Below are 25,161 nucleotides of genomic sequence, written 5' to 3' on the forward strand. Positions count from 1 at the left end.
ATCTGATTTTCCACTCACTCCCATCAGTTTTGAAGTCAATGGAGGTATTCCTGATTTACCCATGGTGTGAGAGGAAAATCAGACATTATGGTTCTTAAGGTAGAAAGGTATAGTCCTTAATATGTGATGTTAACTCTGAAGCCTAGTGATGCCCACATAAACACTAGGATGATTAATTATTGCACCACTGGCAATTTTAGCAGAAACATTCAACTACTCTCTGATTGTCAGTGAAGTTTGGGATTGTGGAATGAGCTTTTGTAGAATATCATAATTTCCTCCCTTACTCCTAAACTTTACAACTGGTTTCCCAATAAATAAATAAATAAATTTTAAAAAAATATTAAAAATTGTTGCTGTGCTATTTAACATAGTATATTTTTACTTCCTGCTTGGAAAAGTAACTCAGAATAAAGTTTGTTGTGAATATTTTTGAATATAAGACAATTCATTTCCTGTGAATATTACACAAGTATTGCAGAACAAACATGATTTTGCTGAACATTCCTGCCTGTAAATTTGTACACCAGAATATATTTTGTGTCACACATGAATGGGCTGTACTGCTTCTGTTTCCTTGGTTGGAGTGTAAGTTTTCTGTGCAGAAAATCTGAAACCAAGGGCCTCTATCAGGCCCACTGATAGTTTTATCACCATTTAATACAGCAGAACGAGACATATCACATTGTCAAAATGGCAGCAAATCACTGGAGAATACAGGTTCCAAAAGGCCAATGCAAAGATAACACACACAACAGAGACTCAGTTTTAGGGTTTATTTCATCTGCTAACATTCATTCTTGATCTAGACAAAAACAATTAGATTATTATTTTAATCCATTTTTTTTTTTTGTTGTGGAAAGAAAAGAAAAAAACCGCAACAAACCTCAACGCTTTTTTTGTAAGATGGTATAAATAAATATATAAAGCTTTAAGTGGTACTTGGCTCAAGTTAAACAGTTTTTTTAGTTCCTGAAATGAAAGCAAACCATACAGATTCAGCCCAGTGGAAACACTTAGGTGGATGACCTCAGCCACTATTATTTTAAAAGAAGCTGAATCTGTTTGATCTACAATTGGAGAGAAAACAAGAGTGAAGGGTTTTATTTTAATTTTAGTTTTTACCCTCAGTCACACAATCCCTAGAGATAAGAACTGAATTTTTGGTAGATAAAACACACAAGAAAGGGGAAGGAAATGAATGCCCTGCCTTCATTGTCCATTACGTCTGTTGTACTCCTCATACAGCAGAGTGGAAATTAAAGAGAACACAAGCGAAACCTCAGACAAAAGCAAATGACATCAACACAAAATCAGATCTGTTACCAATAAAACTGGTGGTAAATCCTGTGGCTGCTGTTCATTTGCCTGGCAGACTACACACACACAGAAACTTCACACTGAGTTTTTTAAAAAAAAGCAATTAAAATGAATGAAAAGGGGCAATAAAAATAAGTTAAAACATATTCCAATATGTACAAAACAAATCATGCTCAGAAACCATTTTAATATAAAATTATTCATTATAGTACAGCTCTCTCAATCCAGTATGTGGAAGGGACATCTGGGAGGGATGAGGAAGTGGGGATTTGGGGGAAGAAAAAGGCTTGATTGCAAATAATGCTTTTCATCTTGGATGGCTAAGAATTGTACTGAAAACCACTACCCTTAGGATGGGCAAAGCAAGCTTTAATACCCAGGTGCTTACAAGGAACACATTCATCTTGCCAGAATTTCCGTAGATGGGACAATCAGCCAGCCACAGATAACTGATTGTGTGTGAGGGACCCACTGATCATTGCTTTAACAGGAACTACTGCTAACTGATCTGTGCTTTAAAGGCCTGGCTCTACTATCATTCAGCCAGCAAATCTCATGTTCATTTCTACTACTGGAACATGATATGCTAATATTAACAAAAACAAGAACAAAAGCTAACCCAGCTGCACTGTGATTGAATCAAGCAAATTATGTGGACTGCATGCTGAAACATATCCCTTGAAATACTACATTTAGTAAGCCTGTGCGCAGATTACTGTAGTGCTACCTATTTGTTACCTTCAGAAAATTCCAGAGGGGCAGGATGGCTCAAAGAATTGGTAATAAGGGACAATGGAGCCTTTTAATTCGGTCACAAATTCAAGTGATACCTTGCTCAGTAACGACAAAGTCAATACAATGTGATAACTGTTCAGTGGTCAAGTAAGCAGGTGGTCTCTGTGTCTCAATCTAGTTTCTAATGGGCAAGCATCTACATCTCTATTGATAGCCTTATTTCTTTCTTGCTTGTGTCACCAGCAGAGTAACAAGACTAAAAAGCAAATGACCATGCAGTCTGCAAGACAGGCCCTAAAAGCATTTTGGAGGCTTTTGCTGCTACTGCCTATGCCTTCCTTCTTTTGTGTCTGGACATGGGACTGCCGTTTGCAGGAGTGACACAATCTGAACAACACTAAAATCACTCCAAAATTTTTCTTTAAAAGTGTTCTAACCAAAACTCAGGCAGGGATGCTATGCAAGAGAGGAGGCCAGCCTGAGAAAAAAGGAAATAAACACCAGAAAAATTACCTATGCTAAATGGTATTTCATTCACAAAGAATCCTCTCTTGTAAGATTTTTGTTTGCCTCTATGACTTTGTAGGATATGGCTGACTAGTCAAAATAGCCAGTCACTACTGCACATTCTTCAATGGGTATGGCGATAGGTGGCATCTAATTGTCAGGCGAGTGTTTGAGTGGGCAGGTATCTCATTCAGTATAACCATTCAGATGAGGGCTCATCAGTAACACCACACTTCAAGCAGTGAAGTGTCTCTTTTCAGGAAACTAAAAGCACAAAGGACTTGGTTCTTGCACTTTTTGTGTGGGCACTTATAGCTGTGCAAATGAGTGTAATGTGCTCCTGGATCAGAATTCTCTGCAAACTGGTAGGAACGTCACACCCCTTTTTGCACAGATGGAGTGACGACACAAAGAAAGTGGAGAATCACTGATGCCAGCAATGCAGCTATCCAGTGTAACCACTCACCCTAAGCATTGCTGCTTGGATAATTTCCTACAAACGCTTCATAAAGATCCCAACTGCAGTGAAGACTTTACCTGGAAGCTTCCTGCAATCATAGTAAGAAAACAATGTATAAATAGCAATATGTGATGATGTAATAGCGAGTGTTATATTGACTTTGGGCCTGACTCAACTCCCATTGAATTAAATGGGAGTCTTTCATGGACTTTAACAGGACATAGGTCAGAATCTCACAATTGTCTTCACTACACCTATAACTCTCCTACACCCATTGCCATTATGAAATATTTCCTTGCCTAATGAAGGAGCATCGTATATTAGCAGCTCTAAATGTATGGAAGTTCAAGGAGCAGCAGGGGTGATGTATTGGAAGAAAGGGGCACGTATTTAACAGTAACAAAATATCTGGCCAATAATTCCACTGGAGTTTCTTAAAGCAGATGTTATCTATTAATTTTAAAAGTACACATACATTTTTCATGTTATTGTAGCATCAAATAATCTGCTTCTAAAAACTGGTACAATTCCAAATCATAGTACATATCAATCACAATAGTCGCCATTCACATTATGTCAAAGAAGCTCCTGTAAACTCACTAAAGCAAGAAAATTCTGTCAGGGCAGTGATTTCTGTATCCTACAGCCTGGGTCCTGGCATCCAGCCCTTAGAATAAATTAGTGTAAGGTCTTTGGCCAGACAGTTTGGCATAACAGACTGGGTGTACTTTGTTTCCCTTAATCACACTTAGACTATGTCTACACTTGCCGCCAAATTTGGCAGCAGTTGATGGGAGATACACAAGCTACTCTACATTGCTTGCATATCTCTCATCAACTTCCTGACTTCTACTTACCAGTGTCTTCAGTTTGCTGTGTCGACGGGAAATGCCCTCTCATCAACTCAGCATTATTCCACTTGGCGGAGGTGGATTAGTAACGTCGATTTCCAAGTCAATTGAGTGAGTCTCTACTTCTGCGCAATCGATCTGGATAAATCGATCTGATGGTGGCAAATTTGCCACCCTCAGTGTAAACATAGCCTTAGAATTTATCTTCACACCACTTTTCACTAGTTAACTCTCACAACACCTCTTTATGGTAGGTAAATATTGTTATCCCCAATGAGCAGATGGGGAAACTGAGGCAGAGTTAAAGGGATGTGTCAGAGCCAGGATTTGGCTCTCTGGGCTGAGCTCAGACCACTAGAAATCATCACACCCCTCTCTTCTTCCTTTTGGGAGTTAAGTGAAACTATTAACAATACTCTGTAGTTTCAGTTCTTTTGTTGGTCACTGTAATAAATTATAAAACAAAAGTTGAAAAAAAGTCTACCACTGACATGCTCTTGAGGTCGGAGGATCCTTCTAATTTTGGACCATCTATTGTAAATTGATGCACTAAAATTCAGCCAATTATTTAGAGCCCATAAATGCAGAAATAACCTAGACAGACTGGGCCAAATTCTACTGTCAGCCTTGATCGTGCAGCTCCATTCATTGTCAACCTTGGTGTAAATGAAGGCATATTTTGGCCCTCAGTATAACAATTAATCTCAGAACTCAGTTCCAGTGTATATAGTACTGTATGAGCATTCACAGCATGCTCTCTTACAGAGCTGTTCTGATGCGTTCTTTGAATATGGATTAGCTTAGTAACCATTTGTGAATTATGGATCCATAACACTGAATGCACAGTGAGAAGCCTTTGGGTAAAGTTCGATAGTGTGCACATAAAACTGTTGCTTTTTATATTTCACATATAGTTTTGTGGATAAACATCCTGTAAAACGGCATTTTGTAAAAATCAATGTTTTCTTTAGTTACAGCAACACATACAAGCGCTGGGAACTAGCAAACATTGTTTTCCCCAATCCTGGAATTTAGAGGTGAAGAAATTGTAACACCCTTTTCCCCCAAACCACATTGCTTTGAGGAGGAGATTTTGCTTCCTACATTTCAGCCTGGAGCAAATATTTATGGCCACATTGTACACCCTTGAAAACTGGGGGTGGCTTTTAATGAAAGCACTGACAGACCCTTAAAGAGAGCAACACTAGCAGGTGTGGATTGACAAGCCTGATGTAACACAACACTTCAGCATGTCTCATTATAGTTAAAGTTAAGATGTGCATTAAGTGCTTTGCTGGACCAGACTGTGAGGGCATGATCCAAAGCCCACTGAAATCAAAGGAAAGACTCCCACTGACTTCAATGGACTTTGGATCAGAGCTATAATGGATATTTTAACCTCAAGTGTTGCCCAGGTTTCCTATCCAGATGCTCTTAGTCATCTTCCCTCTCTTTTGGGGAAGAGCATCTACAAAAGCAAGCTGTCTCACTCACAGTTTATGTTGTAGAAATCAGGCAACTCCAGTGTTGGGCATCCACCTCCCCTGCAAAATTCAATTTGAATTCTTCAGTGTTGGTAACAGAGTGCAAAGGCAGAGAGAGAATTAAAATACAAAGCAAGCAACACTTGAGTGCATTCCTATTGAGGGAAAGACAACTCTGTAAAAAAGACATGCTGGAGCTGAATATATCATCTCTCTGCCTCTCCTCCTGTAATTTCACTTCAATATTTGATCTGCAGTTAATACAGCCTTTGAAAATCAAGGTGTCTTCCATTTGATTCATACATTACCCTAAACAGTAGCCAGTTCAGGTCCTAGGGGCCACGTATGGAACAGACAAAACCTGCTTCATTTCCATGTTTCAGACTAACGCAGAAGTGCTTAGAATAGCAACAACAAAAAATAGATTGGGGAAATGATGTGGGGGAAATTAAACAATCTATTGCAGTTCTCTGAATTGATGTGAGTATGCAGAAACTGGTTAGACTGTCACCAGACTGGGGAATGAAAGTTACAAGACTATCTAAAAATGAGAAAGATGCTGGTCTGGTCAAGGCCTGAGACTGAAAACCATTACCAGCAATTTCCCTTTCCAGGTTTATGAGCGTACCTTGTTTAAAATAAGATCTACCAATATATAGGGTGCACTGTCACCAGATTAATTCAGACCAACCGTAGGAAATCTTATCGCACTGGAACAAGGTCCCAGACTGCTTTCTTTGGAATCAGTGGATGTTTTGCCATTGACTTAGGGGCAGCAGAATTGGGAACATAATTTATCTTTAAAAAAATAGCATTCTGGAAATTTAAGTATGGGTAAATACATGTGTTCACTGTAATTTAAGGTAACAGCAGCAAAAACAAACAAACATGTTTCCGTCGATGACTGAGTACTTGTGGGGTGTTACAGGAACTCTTCTTGATGCAGGTGCATGCGGGAGTGATGCTACCTACTCTCTCTCTGCTTGGCTTGTTTAATCTCCAGAAAAGGATTTTCATATGCTGTTTATAAGTTACATTGATTAAGGAATCAACTGCACATGTGAAGTGGTGACAAGATTGCGTGTGTGTGTGTGTGTGTGATTCTACATGGAATTTGGTTGTTTTTTATTTGGCTTTTGGAACTTGTTTGTGAAGCAAAAGCTGAGGATGTCTCTGCATGAATCACTAACTATTGTTACTATGGTGTAGTGGTGTGTGTGTGACACCAGTGCAATGTATCAAAATCATTGTGTTAAGTATATATTTTAGGTCATAGTCAATTTGCTTTAACGTTTCTCATCCTCTGCTGTCTTTCTTCTTTTAATTTTTATTATGCTCCATTTTCTCGACAGTGGTTGCCATTTGAATCCAAACAGCTGCCCCTGTGGTTAGATCAGAGCCTAACAGCTTAGCATGCAACCAACCTTGCCACCACTTTCCTTACTTTAACAAAAGAAAACAAACAACCAAAAAATATGCCCCTTTACCCTTCCCCCACCATAAAAAGATGGGGAAAAAAGGGAAACCTTGATTAAAAACTATTATCTATGTACATGTGTGTGTTTGTATATCTGTCTTTATACACAGGGGAAAAACAGATTAAAAAAAGATCCTACCTCTGCCGTCTGTTTCTGAATTTGGGAGGATAAGAAACATTACATTATATTTGACCTCATAAGTGGGTGGCTGAATTTGTGCATTTTAAATCTGAGTTATAATGTTGACCCTTTTTGTTTTTTACGTATTTATTTTTTTAAGAATCTCATTGGTCTTGTAAGAAACAGTAAAAAGACCCATTGTTTAAAGAAGAATTCTATCTTTGTTTTACAGACTTAGTTTTAAATAAAAGATTTGTTGGTGGTGGTTTTGTATTTTTACTTCCATGATCTTTTATCAGGAAATCCTAGAATCCTGTTCAGTATAAAAGTCTGCCTAGGCTACCACTTTTCTAATATATGGCTCATGTAGTCCTCAGTGGGCAAACGTCCTTGCTCTTCTGTCTCTTCCTTGGGAAGTGCTTCGTTGGACCGGTGAAGAAGCCTCTCTTCCCGATTCTTTATCCTTTGCTCCATCCTCTCCAGCTGCCGCTTGTACTGGTAGCGCTGTTGGAAAAGGTCCTTTGCATAGTCATAGAGCTGCATGTCCAAGTCATTGAGCTCCTCAATCCTCCGTATGGTGTTGTTATCCACCTCCACCCCACCTGCCCTTGTACTGTTGTACTGCATGAAAGGCCTGATGAATTTCAGATTAAAAGTTCTCTCAAACAGGTATTGAGTCTTCCTCTGGAATTCTGTCAAGCCAAAAAAGGCCATGTCTCTAAGGTTCTTTTTTGCGCTCTCTAGCAGGATCTGCGCTCGCTTTTTCTCGGGGATAAAAGACATGTTGTAGCAGCCCACCAAGCTCAGGTCAGCCAACATCCTCACTTGGCGGTTGTTTGCCAAGTTATACGGGCAATCCATGAACTCCTGCAGCGTGCACCCTGACCAGTCTGTGCCTTCATAGCACGATGGCAGCTCTTCAGGGGTTGGTGTCCTGCCATCACACATATGCAAAGAAGTTTTCCAGGTAGCTCCTCGTTGAACGTGCCTCCATTCACTGAGATAACGGGACACAGGGTCTCTCAGCAGCGTGATGTAGTAAAATTTTCTAGAAGAAAAAAAAATATTCTGCATGTGACAAACTGTTATTTGGCAAGCTGGGATCTATGGCACATAAACAGAACGGCAACAGTCAGTGTCTCAGCATTTATTTAATTTACCTCTCACAGATTCTTTTCTTCCTAGAATCTGTAATGTTAAGAAATTTGAGTGACAGCAGGACTATGTTCTCCTCATAACCCGTCTTTTCCATTTTAGTCATGCCAAGTCAGAACACTCACTCGCTCTCTCTCTTTGGGATATCGCTTTCCAGCAACAGACTGCAATGTCAGAACAAATCATCAAAATTCAACTGATCTACCCGCCTCGTAGACCAACTTTGGCTTTAGGGTCTGAATGGCCTTTCACACTAACATGCATGTTCACAGTCAGCCAAGACTCATTCTGTGGCACTGGTCAATGACTGATCTATTTATAAAGTGATCCCAGCACTTTCACCGCACCCACCTATTGAGTGGACAACCTAGCACTTTGTTTTTCTGACTACTGAACTGAAACTCAGAAGTCTGCATTGAGAAGCAGGGCAGCAGCACAATGTTTTTTTAAAATGGGAAATCAGGAAGGAAAAACATCCATTGTAGAAACAGATAAGAAGAGAGTAAGATTCTACCCATAGTACCTGCTTGCTCTCATTTCAGTTGATTCATACAAATTCAAATGAACCATGAGAAAAATTCTGATTTGCAAGCAGGATGGGTACAAAAGCAAGGCAGTCAAGAACATACTTAGTGATAAAATATATTTTCACAGCTCCATGGATAGTGGAGTGTATTAAAATACAAATGGCACCTTAAACTGTATGTCCAATACCTATGGTATGCAAAGAGTCACTACAGCCTCAGTCTATGTTGCACTTGACTACCCAAATATTCTGTCTCTGATAAGAAGGGTAGCTAATTACCAGTTCTGCCTAACTGTAGCCTGACTGCAAGGTCCATTGGAGTTATTTCATTGAATTCAACGGGCACTGGATCAGGCCCTTGCTGTGAAAGACTTCTAGTCGCTATGCAGGCAGGGTAGTAGATCCACTGAGGTGCCGCAGGTTTATCAGGCTGTGTGATGTCATTTCCAAATAGGAGCACAAGGAGCTTTACTGGAATTACACACAGACATGAGATACTCTGTATCTTGCCCTTCAAGAAGAATGTAGTGTGAGGAGAGAAGCAGAATTGTTTTCTGGCTGAACTATGTAGCTGTGGCTTGCTGCATTATTGGGATGGCTAAATAGATATAAATGTGACGGACATTAAAGCAGGTTATGAGGGCACTGCACAGTTTTTAGAAAAAATAAAAAATTCTGTCTTGGCTGAAGTTAGCACACACTCGTATTTTCCCAACACCTTCAATATTATTCTTCACCATGATTATACATGTCGAGTATGAAATGGAGCAATTTAATTTAAAGAAAATATATCAAAGACATTGACCAGGAAATCTAATTTAAAGAATGTTTTCTTTCTCACTTTCCTATTAATTCTCAAAGAGCCCCATGTAAAGCCCAGAACAGTCCATCAGAGTCCATCAACTTCATGGGGTGTTGGATCAGGCCCCAATTGCTCTTCCACTTTCTGTTTTTTGCAACCACAGCTGGTAAGAATGTCTGCTATTCATGGTAGTTTTTCAGTCTCACCCTGTGCCAGAAGCAGTGCACTGTCTAATAAAAAAACATTTATAGAACAAAGGAGGGGGGGAATCCTCTCAAGTTTCTCTGTCTCTCTCCCTTTTACCTTGCAACCCATAATAATGATTCATCTCCCCTGACTGGGATGCAGCTATGATTTATATAAGCAGTGCTAAGAAACCTCTAACAGATGGGGATAAAATATGACTCTGGAAAGAGCAGGAAAGCCACGATGGATGCCAGATGTTCAAGTGACAGACACTGACGCTAAACACAGCTGACATTGTTTGACTTGTGAACTGCAGTGAACTTTTTTTTTTTTTTTTTTTTTTAATTTACACCAATGGAATCCAAAGTGCATTTTGGATGAAGTAGTTATAAAACTGTATCCTACGTGGATTATGGTAGCACCTAGAAGCTTTAATCAAGTTCCAGGTCTCACTGTACTAGGTACCATATAAAGACAGTCAGAGATAGTCCCTGCCCTGAAGAGCTTACAGTATAAATAAGCAAGGGTGGGAAAGACGGGAGCACTGAACCTGAATATCGTGAGCCACAGTCCAGTGCCTTAACCACAAGACCATCTGCTGGCTGACTTCTTAACTGCAGAGATAAAATGTACATAGTATATGAAGAAAAACGAACTCCCGATGCTGCTCCATATAACGCCGTGAAATGCCAACATTCCAGTAAGACTAAGAAAGCTAGCATGTCAGCATTACTATGCTGCATGCTGGTACAGTGCCGGAGCTGCAGTAAGGCACAGAAGTGAAAGGATTAAAAAGCAATGTCCCTTTCTCCCCAGCACGACTGCAAAGGCTACTTTAATGGAAGCAGAGTACTAATGAATATTTTACAATGCGTGGTCTCTCGCTAAGATTACAGCAATGGGTGGCATCATGTCTGTGATGGGCACAGGAGTCTAATTATCCTGGATGATTTGGAGGGGGCACTTTCCAGCACAGCTGAAGATTAAAGTAGCAACCACTTCTCCTCAAAAGATGGAAGCTGATCTGCTGGTGAGGAAGGAAGATGCACTGTTGGGGACTGGAATACAAGCAGCAAGACGAGGTATTTGGTGATGCATTCAGAAGCTATGCTGAGGAGAAAGTCTTAGAAGTGGTGAGGCCACCAAAGAGGGCTTGAATAAAAGCCACACAAAGGATACTGAGAGACAAAGAAAATTATAAGTAAAGACCAACATTTTTAAATTTGGATGCCTATATTAAGGCACCCACATCTACGTCAAATCACCTAAATAAGCTGCCTGATTTGCAAAAGGACTGAGGGCCTGTATTTCCCATTGGCTTCAATGGGAGTGCCAGGGGCTCAGCTACTCTGAAAATTAGGTATTGAAATATGAATACAGGTGCCTATATTTTGACACACAACTGTTTGAAAATTGACTGTGTGCCTGAAGTTATGCTCTCAAATCCGTATTTAAAAATGGAAACAAGTGGTCTGACTGTCAAACGTACAAAGAACCCTCAGCTTTCAATAAATCAATGTAATGACACTAAGTCAATGAGAGCTGCTGGGTGTACAAGCAACTCTGAAAGGCATGTCACCTCTATCTAGTTGAATAATGATGGATTTAGTGCCTAACTTTAGGCACGCAAGCATGAATATTTGGACTCAAGATTTTCAAATTCTCCAAACTGAAGTGTTAGGGTTACGCTTAACTTCAAAGAAAAGTTAGCCACAGGGCTGAAACACCTTCTTTTAGCAATAGTAGGCAGCAGTTTATTATTAACACAGCAAGGAAGCAATGTATAAGAAAGTCAGAAGCCTAGAATTTTGCCTTCATGTGGTTAAAAATACAAGCATTGCCACTTGTCTGCAGCAGTTTGAAATTTAGGAAGAAACACTATTAGTAAACTTCTCTTTTGCCATCAGAGATAAAATAAACCCATAACATAATGCAGCTGTGAGTGCCCTTTCTATTCAGCATGGTACCTTATACAGCTACTGAACTCGAATACTCCTAAAGACTGCACTGCTCACTTCAGAAGTGTGGTCTTCTTCTAAACCAGACAGTTCTACTCAACATTGCCTCATAAAAAAACAATCTCGTTTTGATGATGCTGTGCCAGGCCTCACTGACCTTCCTGCTCCAGCAAAAAATGGAAGTCATAGTTGGAAAATTACTTTGGGTTTTTTTTTGGCCCATTTCAGAGGCAGACAAAGCAGAATCACAGTCCGTGTGCTTGGGGGCTCCCTTTCCATAAACTTCTTCAGGGGGCACAGGACCTCAAAGAGGGCAAATGAGGCTGAGCCATGGTTGCCTCTCTCCCTTCCCCTCTATCCCTTTCCATCCAGCCCGGAGATACAATCCTGCCTCAAAGTCCCCCACAGGCACTGCAACTTCAACACCACCCCTTACACTGTGCAAGCTACACGATCCTGCCCTGAGGAAATAGGCACTAAAAGATGGTTTTTTAAAAAATGAAAATAACCTGAATTTTCATGGTTTTGCTAAAATAACCCAGTTTTATAGACTCATAGACTAAGGTCAGAAGGAACCAATAGGATCATCTAGTCTGACCTCCTGCACAATGCAGGCCACAGAACCTCCCCTTCCCTTCCCCCAATCCCTCCCTGGAACTGCAGTTTGAGAAAACAAAAAATCATCATTACCAAGAGGAAGGTCGATCTTGTGGTTAACTTATACTGAGCTCAGGAAACCTGGGCTCAATTCTCAGCTCTGCCGCAGATTTCCTACATATCCTTGGGCAATTCAATATCTCTCTGCCTCAGTTCCTCATCTGCGAAGTGGGAACAATGCTTCCTTTGTCCATCTCATCTATTTAGCTTGTAAACTCTTTGGCGTAGGACTGTCTCTGACCATGTATGGGCAGCCTCCTTGCACAAAGGGGCCCTGATATTGGATGGGGCTTCTATGTGCTACTGTAGCACAAATAATAGTTAAATAATTCCTTGGGCCAATCCTGTTGAGAAAGCCCTCATGCCATTAATGGGAAGTGAAAACCCTTCTTATAAAAGACACTTTCATGCCTCGCTCTTGCTAGCTACCAGCCAACACGACTCTTAGCGACAGAGCAATAGCTTCTACGTATGACACTAATTCTCTCCATTAATTTTATTTACCGCTCCCTTTGATGCAGACCTCTTGCTTCCCACTGTTGATCATTAAAATGCACTGGAAGTTTCTAATCTTATTTCAGCAAAGCATTTACGTTGACCTTCTTCGGTACAATCCCCTCTTTGCTGTTGAGATTAACCACTTCCCCCATCTAGCTTGAAAAGGGCACTTTATTGGTTTTTTTCTGCTGTTTCTCATTTAACATTTAAGAGTTCTCATAGGAAAATGGTCTTGTGCTAACTACTGCAAGCCCTTCTTGTTTCCTTTGGTGGCCCTCAGCCAGGTAAACACCAGGCTAACGATAGCTTAGCCGCTTCTACTCTTAAGTGCTTCATCTTGGCTGCCAGAGATGGGGGCGGGAAAGGAAGCTGCAGGGGTCTACATCAGCTGTATAACCTCCATCTGTCAGGACAACATGCCTTAGGGCTACAATTTCTCCCTTAAAACAAAAAACAAAACAAAACAAAACAAAACAAAAAACAGGCTACAGCCTCCCTGCGTTCCTGAAGAATTAACTGAACTGAACAGGGAGCCTGCTGGCGTATAAGACTGAGAATGCTCTGCTTGGTTTAAATGAGATGCCAGTACAGGGTGGAACATGTGGCTGGGGAGAAGGTACCTATGTAAGTGAAGCCCATGTGTTGTATGCATCCTCACTTTAATAAAAAGACTTTTCTGGTGGTTCCTCCATCTCTAATGTTAATCAGTTCTTGCTGTAAATGGCCTATGACTAAAACAATCAGTGAGCCTGTCTCCCATCTGTCAAATGAAAAGGCGGTGGGGGCTGGCATGTACAGAACACTTTTGGTTGCACAGCTGTTTATCCTGCAAAAAGAAGTGCTCATCTGTAAAAAAGAAAGAAAAACTTGTGGTTCCATACAGCAACCATTTAAATGCTCACCTCATGGAGGCCATTAAGGGAATTACTGTGTTAGTATTTCTTTTCATTTGCCAAGGTTATCTCCCTTGAAAACAGAATGGCTCCTAATGAGCAGTTCAGGCAATGAGGTTACTGGACTGAGTGACGGCTCTCTGGTGATCCCTGAGCCATGAATGAGGTAGCAAGCAATTTAAATGGAGCTGAATATCTAAGTGCTTTATACATTTATTATGAAGTGATACTAGAGGTAACTTTAAAAAAAAAATGATGTAAGCTGTATTCTGCCCCTCCCCCCAGAGCCATAATGGAACTGTCTCGTAGTTTGGAAAGCATTTAACTGGAGAATACTCTGTTTAGCCAGTTAAAGCACTTGATTCACTGCAAGTTCCTGAGTGCTTTACCATTTATTTAATATCGTGAAATGCAATCTCTACCCATCTATTTTAGGGCTCCCTCCCTCTCTCTCCAGCTCCATAGTGTTCAATTTCTATTTTTCCATCTACAATCAGACCTCTTACATAACAACATGCTCTCTCCGGTAGAGATTGTAATTTAATATATGTACAATGATTACTTCCTTTGGTAGCAAATAGGTCTAATTTTCCTCAGTCTATTTCCTCTCATATGGTGTTCATTTAATCTCTTCCTGCATTTCACACACAATAACCTCCTCAAGCCCTTTAAAAGTCATAGTCAAAAACCAAAACAAACAAACAAAAACAAAGAATCCCCTCCTATGTTTAAATAAAGGTTGTGATACAAATAAACCAAAGCCAGGAAATTCAGGACTAAGGCCAATACTCTGTCCTCAACTCATGTAAATACATACTTACAGCTTTATTATTTTTTCAGTAGCACATCATGTAAACATGTAAAGCCAATACATACTTTGATACCTGCATTCATTTTGCATAACTGTATTTGTTTTGCCTAATGGCTTGTGCTCTTGGGACCTTTATTTTTAAAACGGTAGAATTTTTTATCATGTGACATACTCAGTACCATCATGTGCACTCTTCTTAGCTCATAGGTCACTGACTCAAGATGCTTGCTAGCAGCCCATTATACCACTGTAAGATTTAAGGGTAGACCAGCCCTAAGTCTTCATACCTGTTTCACACAGATGTTTGGTGCTTTTGACCTCTATTGATATAAAGGCTGCAAGCCAACTCCCTCGGATGTAAAAGGAGTCTCTTCATTGACTTTAATGGGGTTGGATCAGGTCCCTTGTCTGGATTTGTACTTTTCCAGAAGGTAATGTAGTCCCTGAAAATGGATTGGCTTTACAGTTGGCAGAATATACATATATATGGATCTTGTGGCTATGACCTGGCATAGATGCCACTACTCAGCACATATGTCAGTTGCTATGGACATGCAAAAACTGCGTGAAGAAACAAGGTTAAAAATGGAAGAGCTAACTCACACTTGCTGCTTTAGCTAAAGTTAACACCATTACTTGAACAGATAGCAAGGGCTGAAATACAATAGCACTGGGTTTTAGAGCAGAAATGGATCTTAGATGATGTAGATCTGATCTGATATTTGGGATTTTTAAACAGCTGTAGTTGCTTGTACAATGAGCATCCATGGCTTGTATTTCCTTATTTTACAACTAATTAAAATCCAATACCATCGACGTTTCAGTTACATAAGAATCTATAATAACCAGAAATAGCTAACATTGGGCTGAATAGGAATTTATCTCTGGTTAACCACAGAAACCTCACAAAAGGAAGGGCATACAGCTTCATCTGTTTTTTCCTGTTTATTTCACAAAGTCTGGGGTATGTTCAATGTATCCTGTCCCTTACTGATATAGCCCTTCATCATAATATGAGAAGTCACTTTGGAATGCCAGAGAGATGGTGCAATGTGTGTGCTTAGTGTTGAACACAGGGCTTCTTTCTCACAAATATTACAAAAAGGATAGCAGGTGCTGAGAGCGCGAGGAAGGAGGCAAAAATGAAGCCACAATTTGTTTATTAAAAAAGGAAGGAAGGAAAGAAATAAATTATTTTTAAAAAGCATTTTTTCATCCTGCTTAACCACCCACAAACAAACCCACAGAAATGGCTCCAAAAGTGCTTTAAGTGCTTTAATGTGATGTCTGCACGAAAAAGGATATATAGGCACCCAGCCACAGTTTAAAATAGGTCAGGTAGGTTCAAAGAAGACTGTAAGGGCAAGAACTTTACACAAACCAAACCAAAAGAAATTTCCATGTGACTTCATACAGTTCTAGAGACGGCCAACAGCCATGATGCTATAAGTATTCAGTCCCAACCAAAGTGAGGGAGAGGGTTGCAGAAACTTGGAGTAATCAAATGTTGATTTTGGAATCTGTCAGTGGGAAAAATATGCATTTTTACATGATACATTCCCTGTATCTGCACACACAGGTTGTTACGTTACCATAACTGCTCACAGTGAGAGATCCCTATTTCAAGTTGATCTGTAAAGGAAAAAAACGGGGTTGTGCCTCTTTTTGTTCCTTTAAAATGTACAATAAAGAAAGCCTGGAATTCTTGTCTTTGCTGCTGCTGCTCATGCACATGTGTCTGTCCCCAATTGGCTTTTTCTACCCCCTCCTCACTCCCATCTTTCACATGCCCTCCCCTCATAGATCCCTACCTCACATTCCGCCTCGTCCGTAGTATTAAGCGTCTGGGTGTTGGGAAGGCGAATGGTGCTTCAGTCCAACAGCCTCTGCTCCTCTCTCCGCTTAAACTGAGAGGGCCCAACTGCACAACACTTCCTCCTCCTTGTTCAGTAGCGCTCATAAAGGCTGCAGAATTGAAGTGGAGGAACTGGAGTGAACCGGGGAGGAGGTGGCTGGAACATGGGCTTCTACTGGAGGGGAGGGAGAACACATCTAGCCAGTCTGGGCATCCTGGAGTCACTGCACCCCTTAGGGTTGTGGGGCAAAAGTAAGACTCTGTCAAAAGGCAGAACCTTTGGCAACACTGATTAGAATGTTACTCTAGCCTGAGCATCCTCAGTACAAGAATGGCTGGGTATTAATTCCTCCTAAGCTATGAAGCTTGAAAAGTAATATGAAAATTTCCATCATATATGAAGTAAGGATACAGCTCTACCTAGGATCTCAAAGTCATGGAGTATTAATGATCTGTTGTAGGTAATATAATGTCTTACACACATCTCCAGTTTGGATTTGCTAGGAGTATACTAAGATCCATCTATCTAGGTATTTTTATGTTCTCACTATTCTAGCATTTTATGACTATTTTATAATTCAGTACAATTCAACTAATTTATCTAATTACCAAATAGACTCGGATGGGTGGTTTTCACAATATCTTTGCTGTTTTTAAAAATGTGAATTCAGTTCCTCTGTAAGCACAGGAGTTCCTGATGAATGGTCTTTCTAAAAGGAGTTCATTTCAAAAACATACATGAGTTGTTAAGAATCTAAGAAGTAAATTGTAAGTTCATTTGTCAAAGTGACAGATGTGATCAGAATGGCAAAATACAAGCAAAAAGAAAAGGAGGGGGTGGAGAGGAAGGCATTTCAAACCCTCTGGAACTTGAGGACCCACTAAAAGCTAATGTTACCTGCAATGTTTCTAAGCAAGTGCTGTCCTGTATTATCATAACCCTTCACTGCTCACACTCTTAGGAAATGGTGTCTTCTACTCAAGCCAGACACCAAAGATGACAGCAAGTTACAAATCAAATACCAACTGTATTATTTTTATTATATTTCTGAGGTCTCAAGAAGTTTGATGTGATCTCAATGACTATATTAAACTGGCTAATCAATAGCACATCTGAATGCTGACAAACTGCAATAGAAAGTTTCACCACCAGAAGAATCGCATCCATATGGTACAGAACAGACTGTGGAAATGTTGGTATACAATTCTTTGTCCATTCTTCAGTTTTTATTACTGCCCGCTTTATCATAAGAGGGGAAATTTCAGGGGGAGAAATGTTTACATTCTCTGTAAAAAAAATATTTTCACTGCTTTCACTGACTGGCTGTATAACGGAGGCTTTCATTTCTCTCAATTTCAGCACTACACAAAGTGACAGTATTAGAACTTTTACAAACAAATTACAGCCATGCTAGTTTTAAATCAGTTTATTAAGGGTTTCCCATGCTTATGTATATATTTTTTTTCTATATGACACTTATTTAAAAAATAAATCAACTTCTGAAGAACACTGTAGGGCTTGAGTGACTAATAATGAGGCACAGAGCTTTTCAACCTCTGTGACAGCCATCTGAATTCACACTGGATTGGTAGTGTATAAAAGTAGCTACTGTCTGTACAGTGGCTTCCTGCATGTGTCCACAACACAGAAAATGCCATTACAAGCTGCAATCTGTGCAGAAGGGCTGAACTACTCTCTTCCCCTCCCCATCAGATCAGAGCCACATTGGAAGTGTACTGCGGGGAAATCTGTATTGCTGTCAACCACGCTATATTAGTTCTATAGATTTAAAAAAAAAACAAAAAAACAAAAAACTTCAGGGCTCCAGCTTCCAGGGCTGTCAAGCCAGATGTAGAAAAATTTACACAAATAAATACATATTATACAAATAAAATTAACCTTCTATGTGCTGAAACAGTCTTTTGCATTTAATACTGGCACATTTCAGAAAGAAGAGCTGTGAACAGAAGCAGCTAACATGAGTGTTTCGGAGGAAGAGTAAGAGGTTTTCCTTCCAAGTTCAGCTCTGTGTGAGATTTCAAGATGGGCAACAGTGCCTGCGACAGATGTGCCATGTTTTCTTTCCTGCCTGAAGCCAGATGGAATTTTCTATGTTGCCCACAAAGTGTGTTCCAACCTTCCAAGGAAGCCAGATGATCCTTGCTGGGGATTCAAAACTCACAAAACTAGAAAGAACATTCTAAAAGAGACAAGTGGACAACAGGGCGGTGTGCGGTCTTCTTGGAGCTAAGATACAAGATGTCACTCTAAGATTAGATAGGCTTCTGAAGTCAATAGGCAAGGATCCATAGGTGATAGTATATATCAGCACTGCATCATGGGATATCTCATAGATAATAGATGGCTTCAGGGAACTCAGTAGTGTACTACTGAAGAAGACGACGATGATGGTCCAAGTGATCTTCTCTGGGATTCTTCCTGTCTCATAAGCCAAGGAAGACAGAAGGCAGGGGATACTGGAAATGAACCACTGACTAGATAAGTGGTGTAGGGTTTTGATTTTTTGGAACATTGGTCCACCTTTTATGGGTAGAGGAAGCTATATAATTTGGATGGCCTCCACCTTAGTAGAAAGGGAACCAATCTCCCCGGGGACAGGCTGGCTAGAGTAGTCAGGAGGGCGTTAAACTAATACCAAAAGAGGAGAGTAAAAAGAGGGAAGATATGAGCACTCAGCATAGAATCAAGATGCTGAGAACAAAACTAATCAACGAACCAAAGGACATGATGAGAAGAAATTCTTTAATTGACTGTACACCAATGCCAGGAGCCTGGGTAACAAACAAGAAGAAATGGAATTGCTCATTTTATGAGCATAAATTTGATCTAGTTGGTATTACTGGTGGAACAATTCCCATTACTGGGAAAATCAGTGGTTATACCTATTTAGGAAGGATCGAGTGGGCAAAAGGGGAGGGAGAGTGGCACTCCCTGTGAAAAATGACATTACCTGTTTCCAAGTCACTGATAACTCAGAAGAAAATAATCTTGAATAGTTATGGCTCAACACCCTAACAGATAAAGCACAAGATGGGATATTAGCTGGTATCTGCTCCCGACCATCAAATCATACTAGGGAGCAGGATGACTGGCTTCTTAAACACTTATCTATAAAATGTAGGGGAAAAAAAACAGTGGAATCATGTGGGCCTTCAATTTGAGAGACGTCTACTGGAGGTCTCATGCTGCTAATATAAAAACATCCTTGAAAGTCTTAATATTATAGATGGCAATTTCCTAACTCAAAAAGTGTTGCAACCAATCTGGGGAAATTCTCCTCAGCTTGACAAAGAGGAACTGATCACAGAACTAAAAATCACAGGTAACTTAAGTACAAGTTTTCATGCTTGATTATATGCATAATTTGTAAACAGAATAAAGTCCAAAAATATACACTTGATGGTTTAAACAGGCCAATTTCACAAATCTGAAAAACAATATGAACTAAATAAGTTGGGGGGAAGAGTTTAACTAAAAAATGTGAATGACAATTGAAATTGTTTAAGACCACTTTAACAGATATCCGAAAAGCCACAATCCCACAAATCAGGAAGAAGGCCATACTGGTTAAACAAATCAACTTGGTTTAGAATGGAAGTGAAAGCAGCTATAAAAAATAAATCTCAAAAAGCTGGCTAACTGATAGGTCTCAAAATGTAATGGTAAATGGGGAATCATCATCAAAGAGATTTGTTTCTAGTGGGCTCCCATATGGATCTGTTCTTGTCCCTACGCTATTTAACATTTTTGTTAATGATCTGGAAAATGTAAAATCATCACTGATAAAGTTTGCAGATTACACAAACTTGTGGGGAAGTGGTGATTAATGAAGAAGACAAATCACTGACACAGAGCAATCTAGTTCGCTTGGTAAACTGGATGTAAACAAACAATGTGTGTTTTAATATGGCTAAATGTAAATGTACACATCTAGGAACAAAGAATATAGGCCATACTTATATAATGGGGGATTTGATTCTTGGAATCAATGACTGAAAAAAGATTTGGGGGTCATGGTGGATTATTGGCTGAACATGGGCTCCCATTGCAACACTCTAGACCTTGGATACATAAACGGAAATCTCAGTTAGGAGTAGAGAGGTTATTTTACCTCTGGATTTGGCACTGATGCAACTGTTTCTGGAATACTGCATCCAGTTCTAGTGTCCACTTTCAAAAAGGATGTTAAAAATTCGGAGAGGGTTCAGAGAAGAGCCATGAGAATGATTAAGGTGTGTTTTATAATCCTTTATAGTGACAGACTCAAGGAGCTCAATCTATTTAGCTTAACAAAGAGAAGGTTAAGTGGTGACTTGATTGCAGTCTATAAGTATCTATTATTTGGGGAACAAATATTTAATAATGGGCTCTTCAATCTAGCAGAGAAAGGTATAGCACAATCCAACAGCTGGAAGCTGAAGGTAGACAAATTCAGACTGGATATAAGATGTACATTTTTAACAGTGGGCATAATTAACCATTGGAACAATTTACCAAAGATTGTGGTTGATTCTCCATCACTGGCAATTTTTTAAATCAAGATTGGATGTTTTTGTAAAAGATCTGCTCTAGGAATTATTTTGGAGATATTCTATGGCCTGAGTTATGCAGCATGTCAGACTAGATGACCACAATGGTCTGTTCTGGCCTATAAACATATGAGAAAGATGCACATTCTAGATTCTGCCACAGAGAAGGCACATTAGAAGCAGGCAGAAATAATACAAAAATGAAGAGGAAGCAGAAGCCATGCAATATGCAAAGGCACCTTGCATATTGTCAGTGACAAACAAGCTGCTACACTGGAAATTCCATTCTCCTTTAACCTGCAAGTTAGCCCTTCTCTCTGAGGCCTGGTCTACACTGGCCCTAGATTTCGGCGGCAGTCGACAGGAGATACGCAAGCTACATACAGTAACTTGCATATCTCCCATCAACTTTCTAACGTCTACTTACCACAGCGTCCCCACTGCACTGTGCCAATGGGAAATGCCCTCCCGCTGATGCAGCGCTATGCTTCTTGCCGGGGTGGATTTACAGAGTCGACTTCCAGGTTTGATTGAGCGAGTCTTCACTGCTGCTCAATTGAATCCACAAAAATCAATCCTGTACTGCTGGTGGTGCCACCGGCAGTGTAGACAGCCTGAGTGATTCATGGATCACAGGCAGAGAGACTCAAGGAAAGTTTCTACAACAACAGTGCAATGGGTAAAGAAAAGTGTCCGCATGAAGTTTTATGGATAAAGCATGAAGAAATATTTGTGTGTGGTGGGTGGGGGGAACAGTAGGTGAGCAGGCAGTAAGACAGACTGGAAGACTACACATTGCAGAACTACCAGTCATGCAAGATAATTGTACAGCAGTCTGTGTTTGTGTCAGGAGACTTCAATACAAACAGCTCAAATTTGTGCATCTTCTTAGAGTTGTTTGCAGACTGATTCAACTTAACTCAAAGTCAATGGGAGATCGTCTATTGATTTCAGTGACAGCTGAATCAGTCTATTGATCTCTAGTGGGATAGGGACAATCAAGGAAGTTACAGTACTACCATATATGAAAGATCTCTAAGTAGGAAGAAAAATGCAAGGTACCTCAACTCCCAACCCCATTCTTCCATGTGACAGTGCAGGAGAAGATTCACGAAACAGAATCAAAATGCTGATACAGCTTTGAAAAATAAGAAGGAAAAGCAACAAGCATCCATCACTCTTAATGGACTCCAACCCCCAGCCAGCCAGAGTACTGTAGAACCAATGTATTCTAAATACAGAGATCGCAATGAGCAGTGCAAACCAGTCACAGGACTGCATACAGTGCAATCTGTTAGGAGAACCCAAATGCAAAGAGCTCAGCTGCATGACACCTGCAGGCAGCACTGAGGTGCTAGTGAGACGGAACAACTGCAGACCAGCAATTTACAGTTGAACTAACATCCCAAATGGTGCAAATTAAAGGCATCTGCCAACAACAAGCAAAATGGCTCCCCTCATACAGATCCCTCCTCTAAATCGGTGCAGGGAGATATGCCTGCACTACTCTTCACTTTTCTTGCGAACAATGACAGGGTGGCCTAAGAAGAGAACCAAAGCACCTTCTTCTCAATTCTTTAATGCTTGGAAGCAGACGCTGCCAACAAACAGCAAACAGATAATCCCAAAAACAGCAGGGCTACTAATCACTTTTACATTTAAGATCACTTTGAGCTGCCACTGTATAATACTGATTCTCTAATTATTGCACTGGAAAGCACTTAAACACCAGATCAAAGAATCAGCTGTACAGATTGAACTAAATCCTGTCTGTGCAGCTAATACCTTAGAACTGGATTGCTTGTTACGTGTGCAAAATCCTGGATACCAATGTTTAACCAATGGTTTAAAACAACAGCCGGCTGTGTGGTCCTTTCAATAACGTGGGTGGTTGAAGTCTCTGGAACTGAATATATGTAAAAAAACCTGCTTAGACCTTTCACCTATGAAGACAAGAGAAGCCAATACCTGGTGCTTTTGTGAAAGGTCCTGATTGAGGGAGTCAGCCATTGCTGGGAAGAAAAATGATTGGTGAGAGAAACTATCTTGAACAAAGCCTGTATTTTGCTAGATTAAGTTTTAGACTTTTGATTGTAACCCTTTCTAAGTTTATTCCTTTTACTTAGCATCATTTAACCTATGTCCTACTGTTAATACATTCATTTCATTTTTACCATAAACCAACTCAGTGCTGTGTTTAAAGAGAAGGGTCTTTTTACCCCCACTTAAGTTAATAAGTTGTGATGTGTTTTTTGTGTCTTTAGAGGAACAAACAAACCATTTATTTCTCTGAACTGTCCAGGAGAGGGCAGGACGCAGCAGAGCACAAGATTTTGGGAAAATTTGGGACTCGAAGTATATTGGGGTCACCTTGCAAGTCGTAACCAAGGCTAGTGGAAGCCAGAGTGGGTCTGTGGACCAGGTGCTGGGGTCAGAGATGCTGGCCTGGGGCTGTCCACTTCACAGACACTCAGGGTGTGACCTGCATGCTGGTAGGCCAAATGGAGTGGTCCAGGTCATGAGCTACTATGACAAAGCATTGTGAGGCACCTTAGGTTACAGGGCAGGCAGAGATAAAACTGCTCACTGGTCTGACTCAAACTCCAGAACATCACAGTGTCACTTTTCATTGCAACAAAACTTGATCATTACATCAATTTTTGTAAAACTCATTTTTATGTAGGGTTGAAATCTTCTCAAAATAATGATAAATAAAAATGACGGGGGATGGATAGGTCACCAGTTGGTGCAATAAATCACTGTCTGTTTCTAACTAAGTTTCACTCTCGTGGTTTAGAATATCGTCAGCATGCCTCTGATTGATTTACAATTTAGTAATCCAGCCATCATTATCCATAATTCTACAATAAACCACACCACTTAATGTCGCTGTTACAAATGTTCAGAAGTTCATTCCCTGCTTTTTAGAGGGTGATAGCTAGACAGCAGCTGTAGACACCAGGATTAGTTGGGGAAAAAATCTGTCTCCAGCACAATAAAACATCCTTATGTTGCCATAACAATACCCTGTCTTTAAGACTAAAAGATATGCCACCAGCCATGGTATGCCCCCATCCAAGTCTTTAATAGTAAAAAAAATAATTTTCCTTGCAGTGCAGGAGTAGGAAAATGGACAGCTTCTGTCTAAAAGTTATACCAAGTATATGTCCTGTGATACAGGAACACTCCCCTCTTCCCACTCCCACCCGGCCATACATAAATGATCCATCAGTAGACATGCACTGTACATCTGATCCTCAACAGGTCATGCCTACATCAGGACAGTACTCTGTACAAGGCACAACATTTATAGAGATGGTGAAAGCGTTGTTTACATTTTGTTCTTAAAACTGTAAAATAAAATAATTAAATCAATGAGGCCAGAATGGAATTGCTGTGCAGAAGCACAGCAGCTAGGCACACAGGAAGGAGGACTGCAGACTGATTATGACCATGCTATTCATTATTCTATTAGAGTAACTATAACTATTACCCACTGCTTTCTGAAAACACAACTGGAGACTTTATGGGCATTGTTACTCATTTTTCACGAATTATTGATGTGGAAACAGTAGGTCAACTCCTGGTTTCAACTTCTTTTGCTTTAACCTGAAAACACCACAGCATGATTTGAGCTGGAAATTAAGATTTTAATTACTTTAAAAAAAATATATGGAGCACATAAGGTACAATTATTTTACAGCAAGTAGCATTATTTCTTTCTGCCAACTGGGCTAGCCACAGTCCATTTCAAGCAGACCTGCAGAAACTAGCACAGTAATTGCCTAGATTAAAAAGACCCAATGATTCCAGTGAGGGATTCACCACATTGAGGGAGCTGTCTAACGTGACTGTTAAATTAATTAGCGACACAAATCCAGGAGGATAGGAATGACCATTCCAAATCACACAAGTGCTCCATGTATCCCAACACCCAAAAGGGGCCAGAAGATGATGCTTCAGAAGAAGGTGTAAGAAACCATGCAGTAAGCACTTACAGGATACCAGCCCTCAGGAAAGTTTCTTCCCAGTCTCCCCTGAGGCAATCACCAATCAAACTCGCACTGGATTTGTGTGCCTCCACAGGCCTGTAGCAATGACTTCTCGAAGAAGCTGTGCTGGATTGGATTCTGATCTTGTTTCATTCTTGAAAAATTCTCTGCACACATGCACAATCTCTACATCCTTCACACATCCATGGACACCTGCATTGCTGCCACCATTTTTCCATCTGCAGACTGCATGGGATTCTCTTCCAAGATTGCCAGTGCTGCTCCAGGAGGACTAGATTGAGGCTTAAGCCTTGAATGTGAG

The 25,161-nt window shown here is 40.2% G+C and overlaps 1 protein-coding gene across 1 annotated transcript in view; it reads right to left on the reverse strand.

Annotated features, from left to right (window-relative positions):
* Positions 1–761: 761 nt before the first annotated feature.
* Positions 762–25,161, reverse strand: part of HS6ST1 (heparan sulfate 6-O-sulfotransferase 1) — a 274,664-nt gene continuing 250,264 nt past the window's right edge. Inside the window, exon 2 of the mRNA XM_067538867.1 lies at positions 762–8,003. Within this exon, the coding sequence (XP_067394968.1) occupies positions 7,295–8,003 (709 nt within the window). The 3' untranslated portion in view covers positions 762–7,294. The remainder of the gene's footprint in view (positions 8,004–25,161) is intronic.

The sequence above is a fragment of the Emydura macquarii genome, unplaced genomic scaffold (assembly GCF_026122565.2).
Source record: "Emydura macquarii macquarii isolate MOO-44397 ecotype Brisbane River unplaced genomic scaffold, CSIRO-AGI_Emac_v2 contig_499, whole genome shotgun sequence".
NCBI lineage: Eukaryota > Metazoa > Chordata > Testudines > Chelidae > Emydura > Emydura macquarii.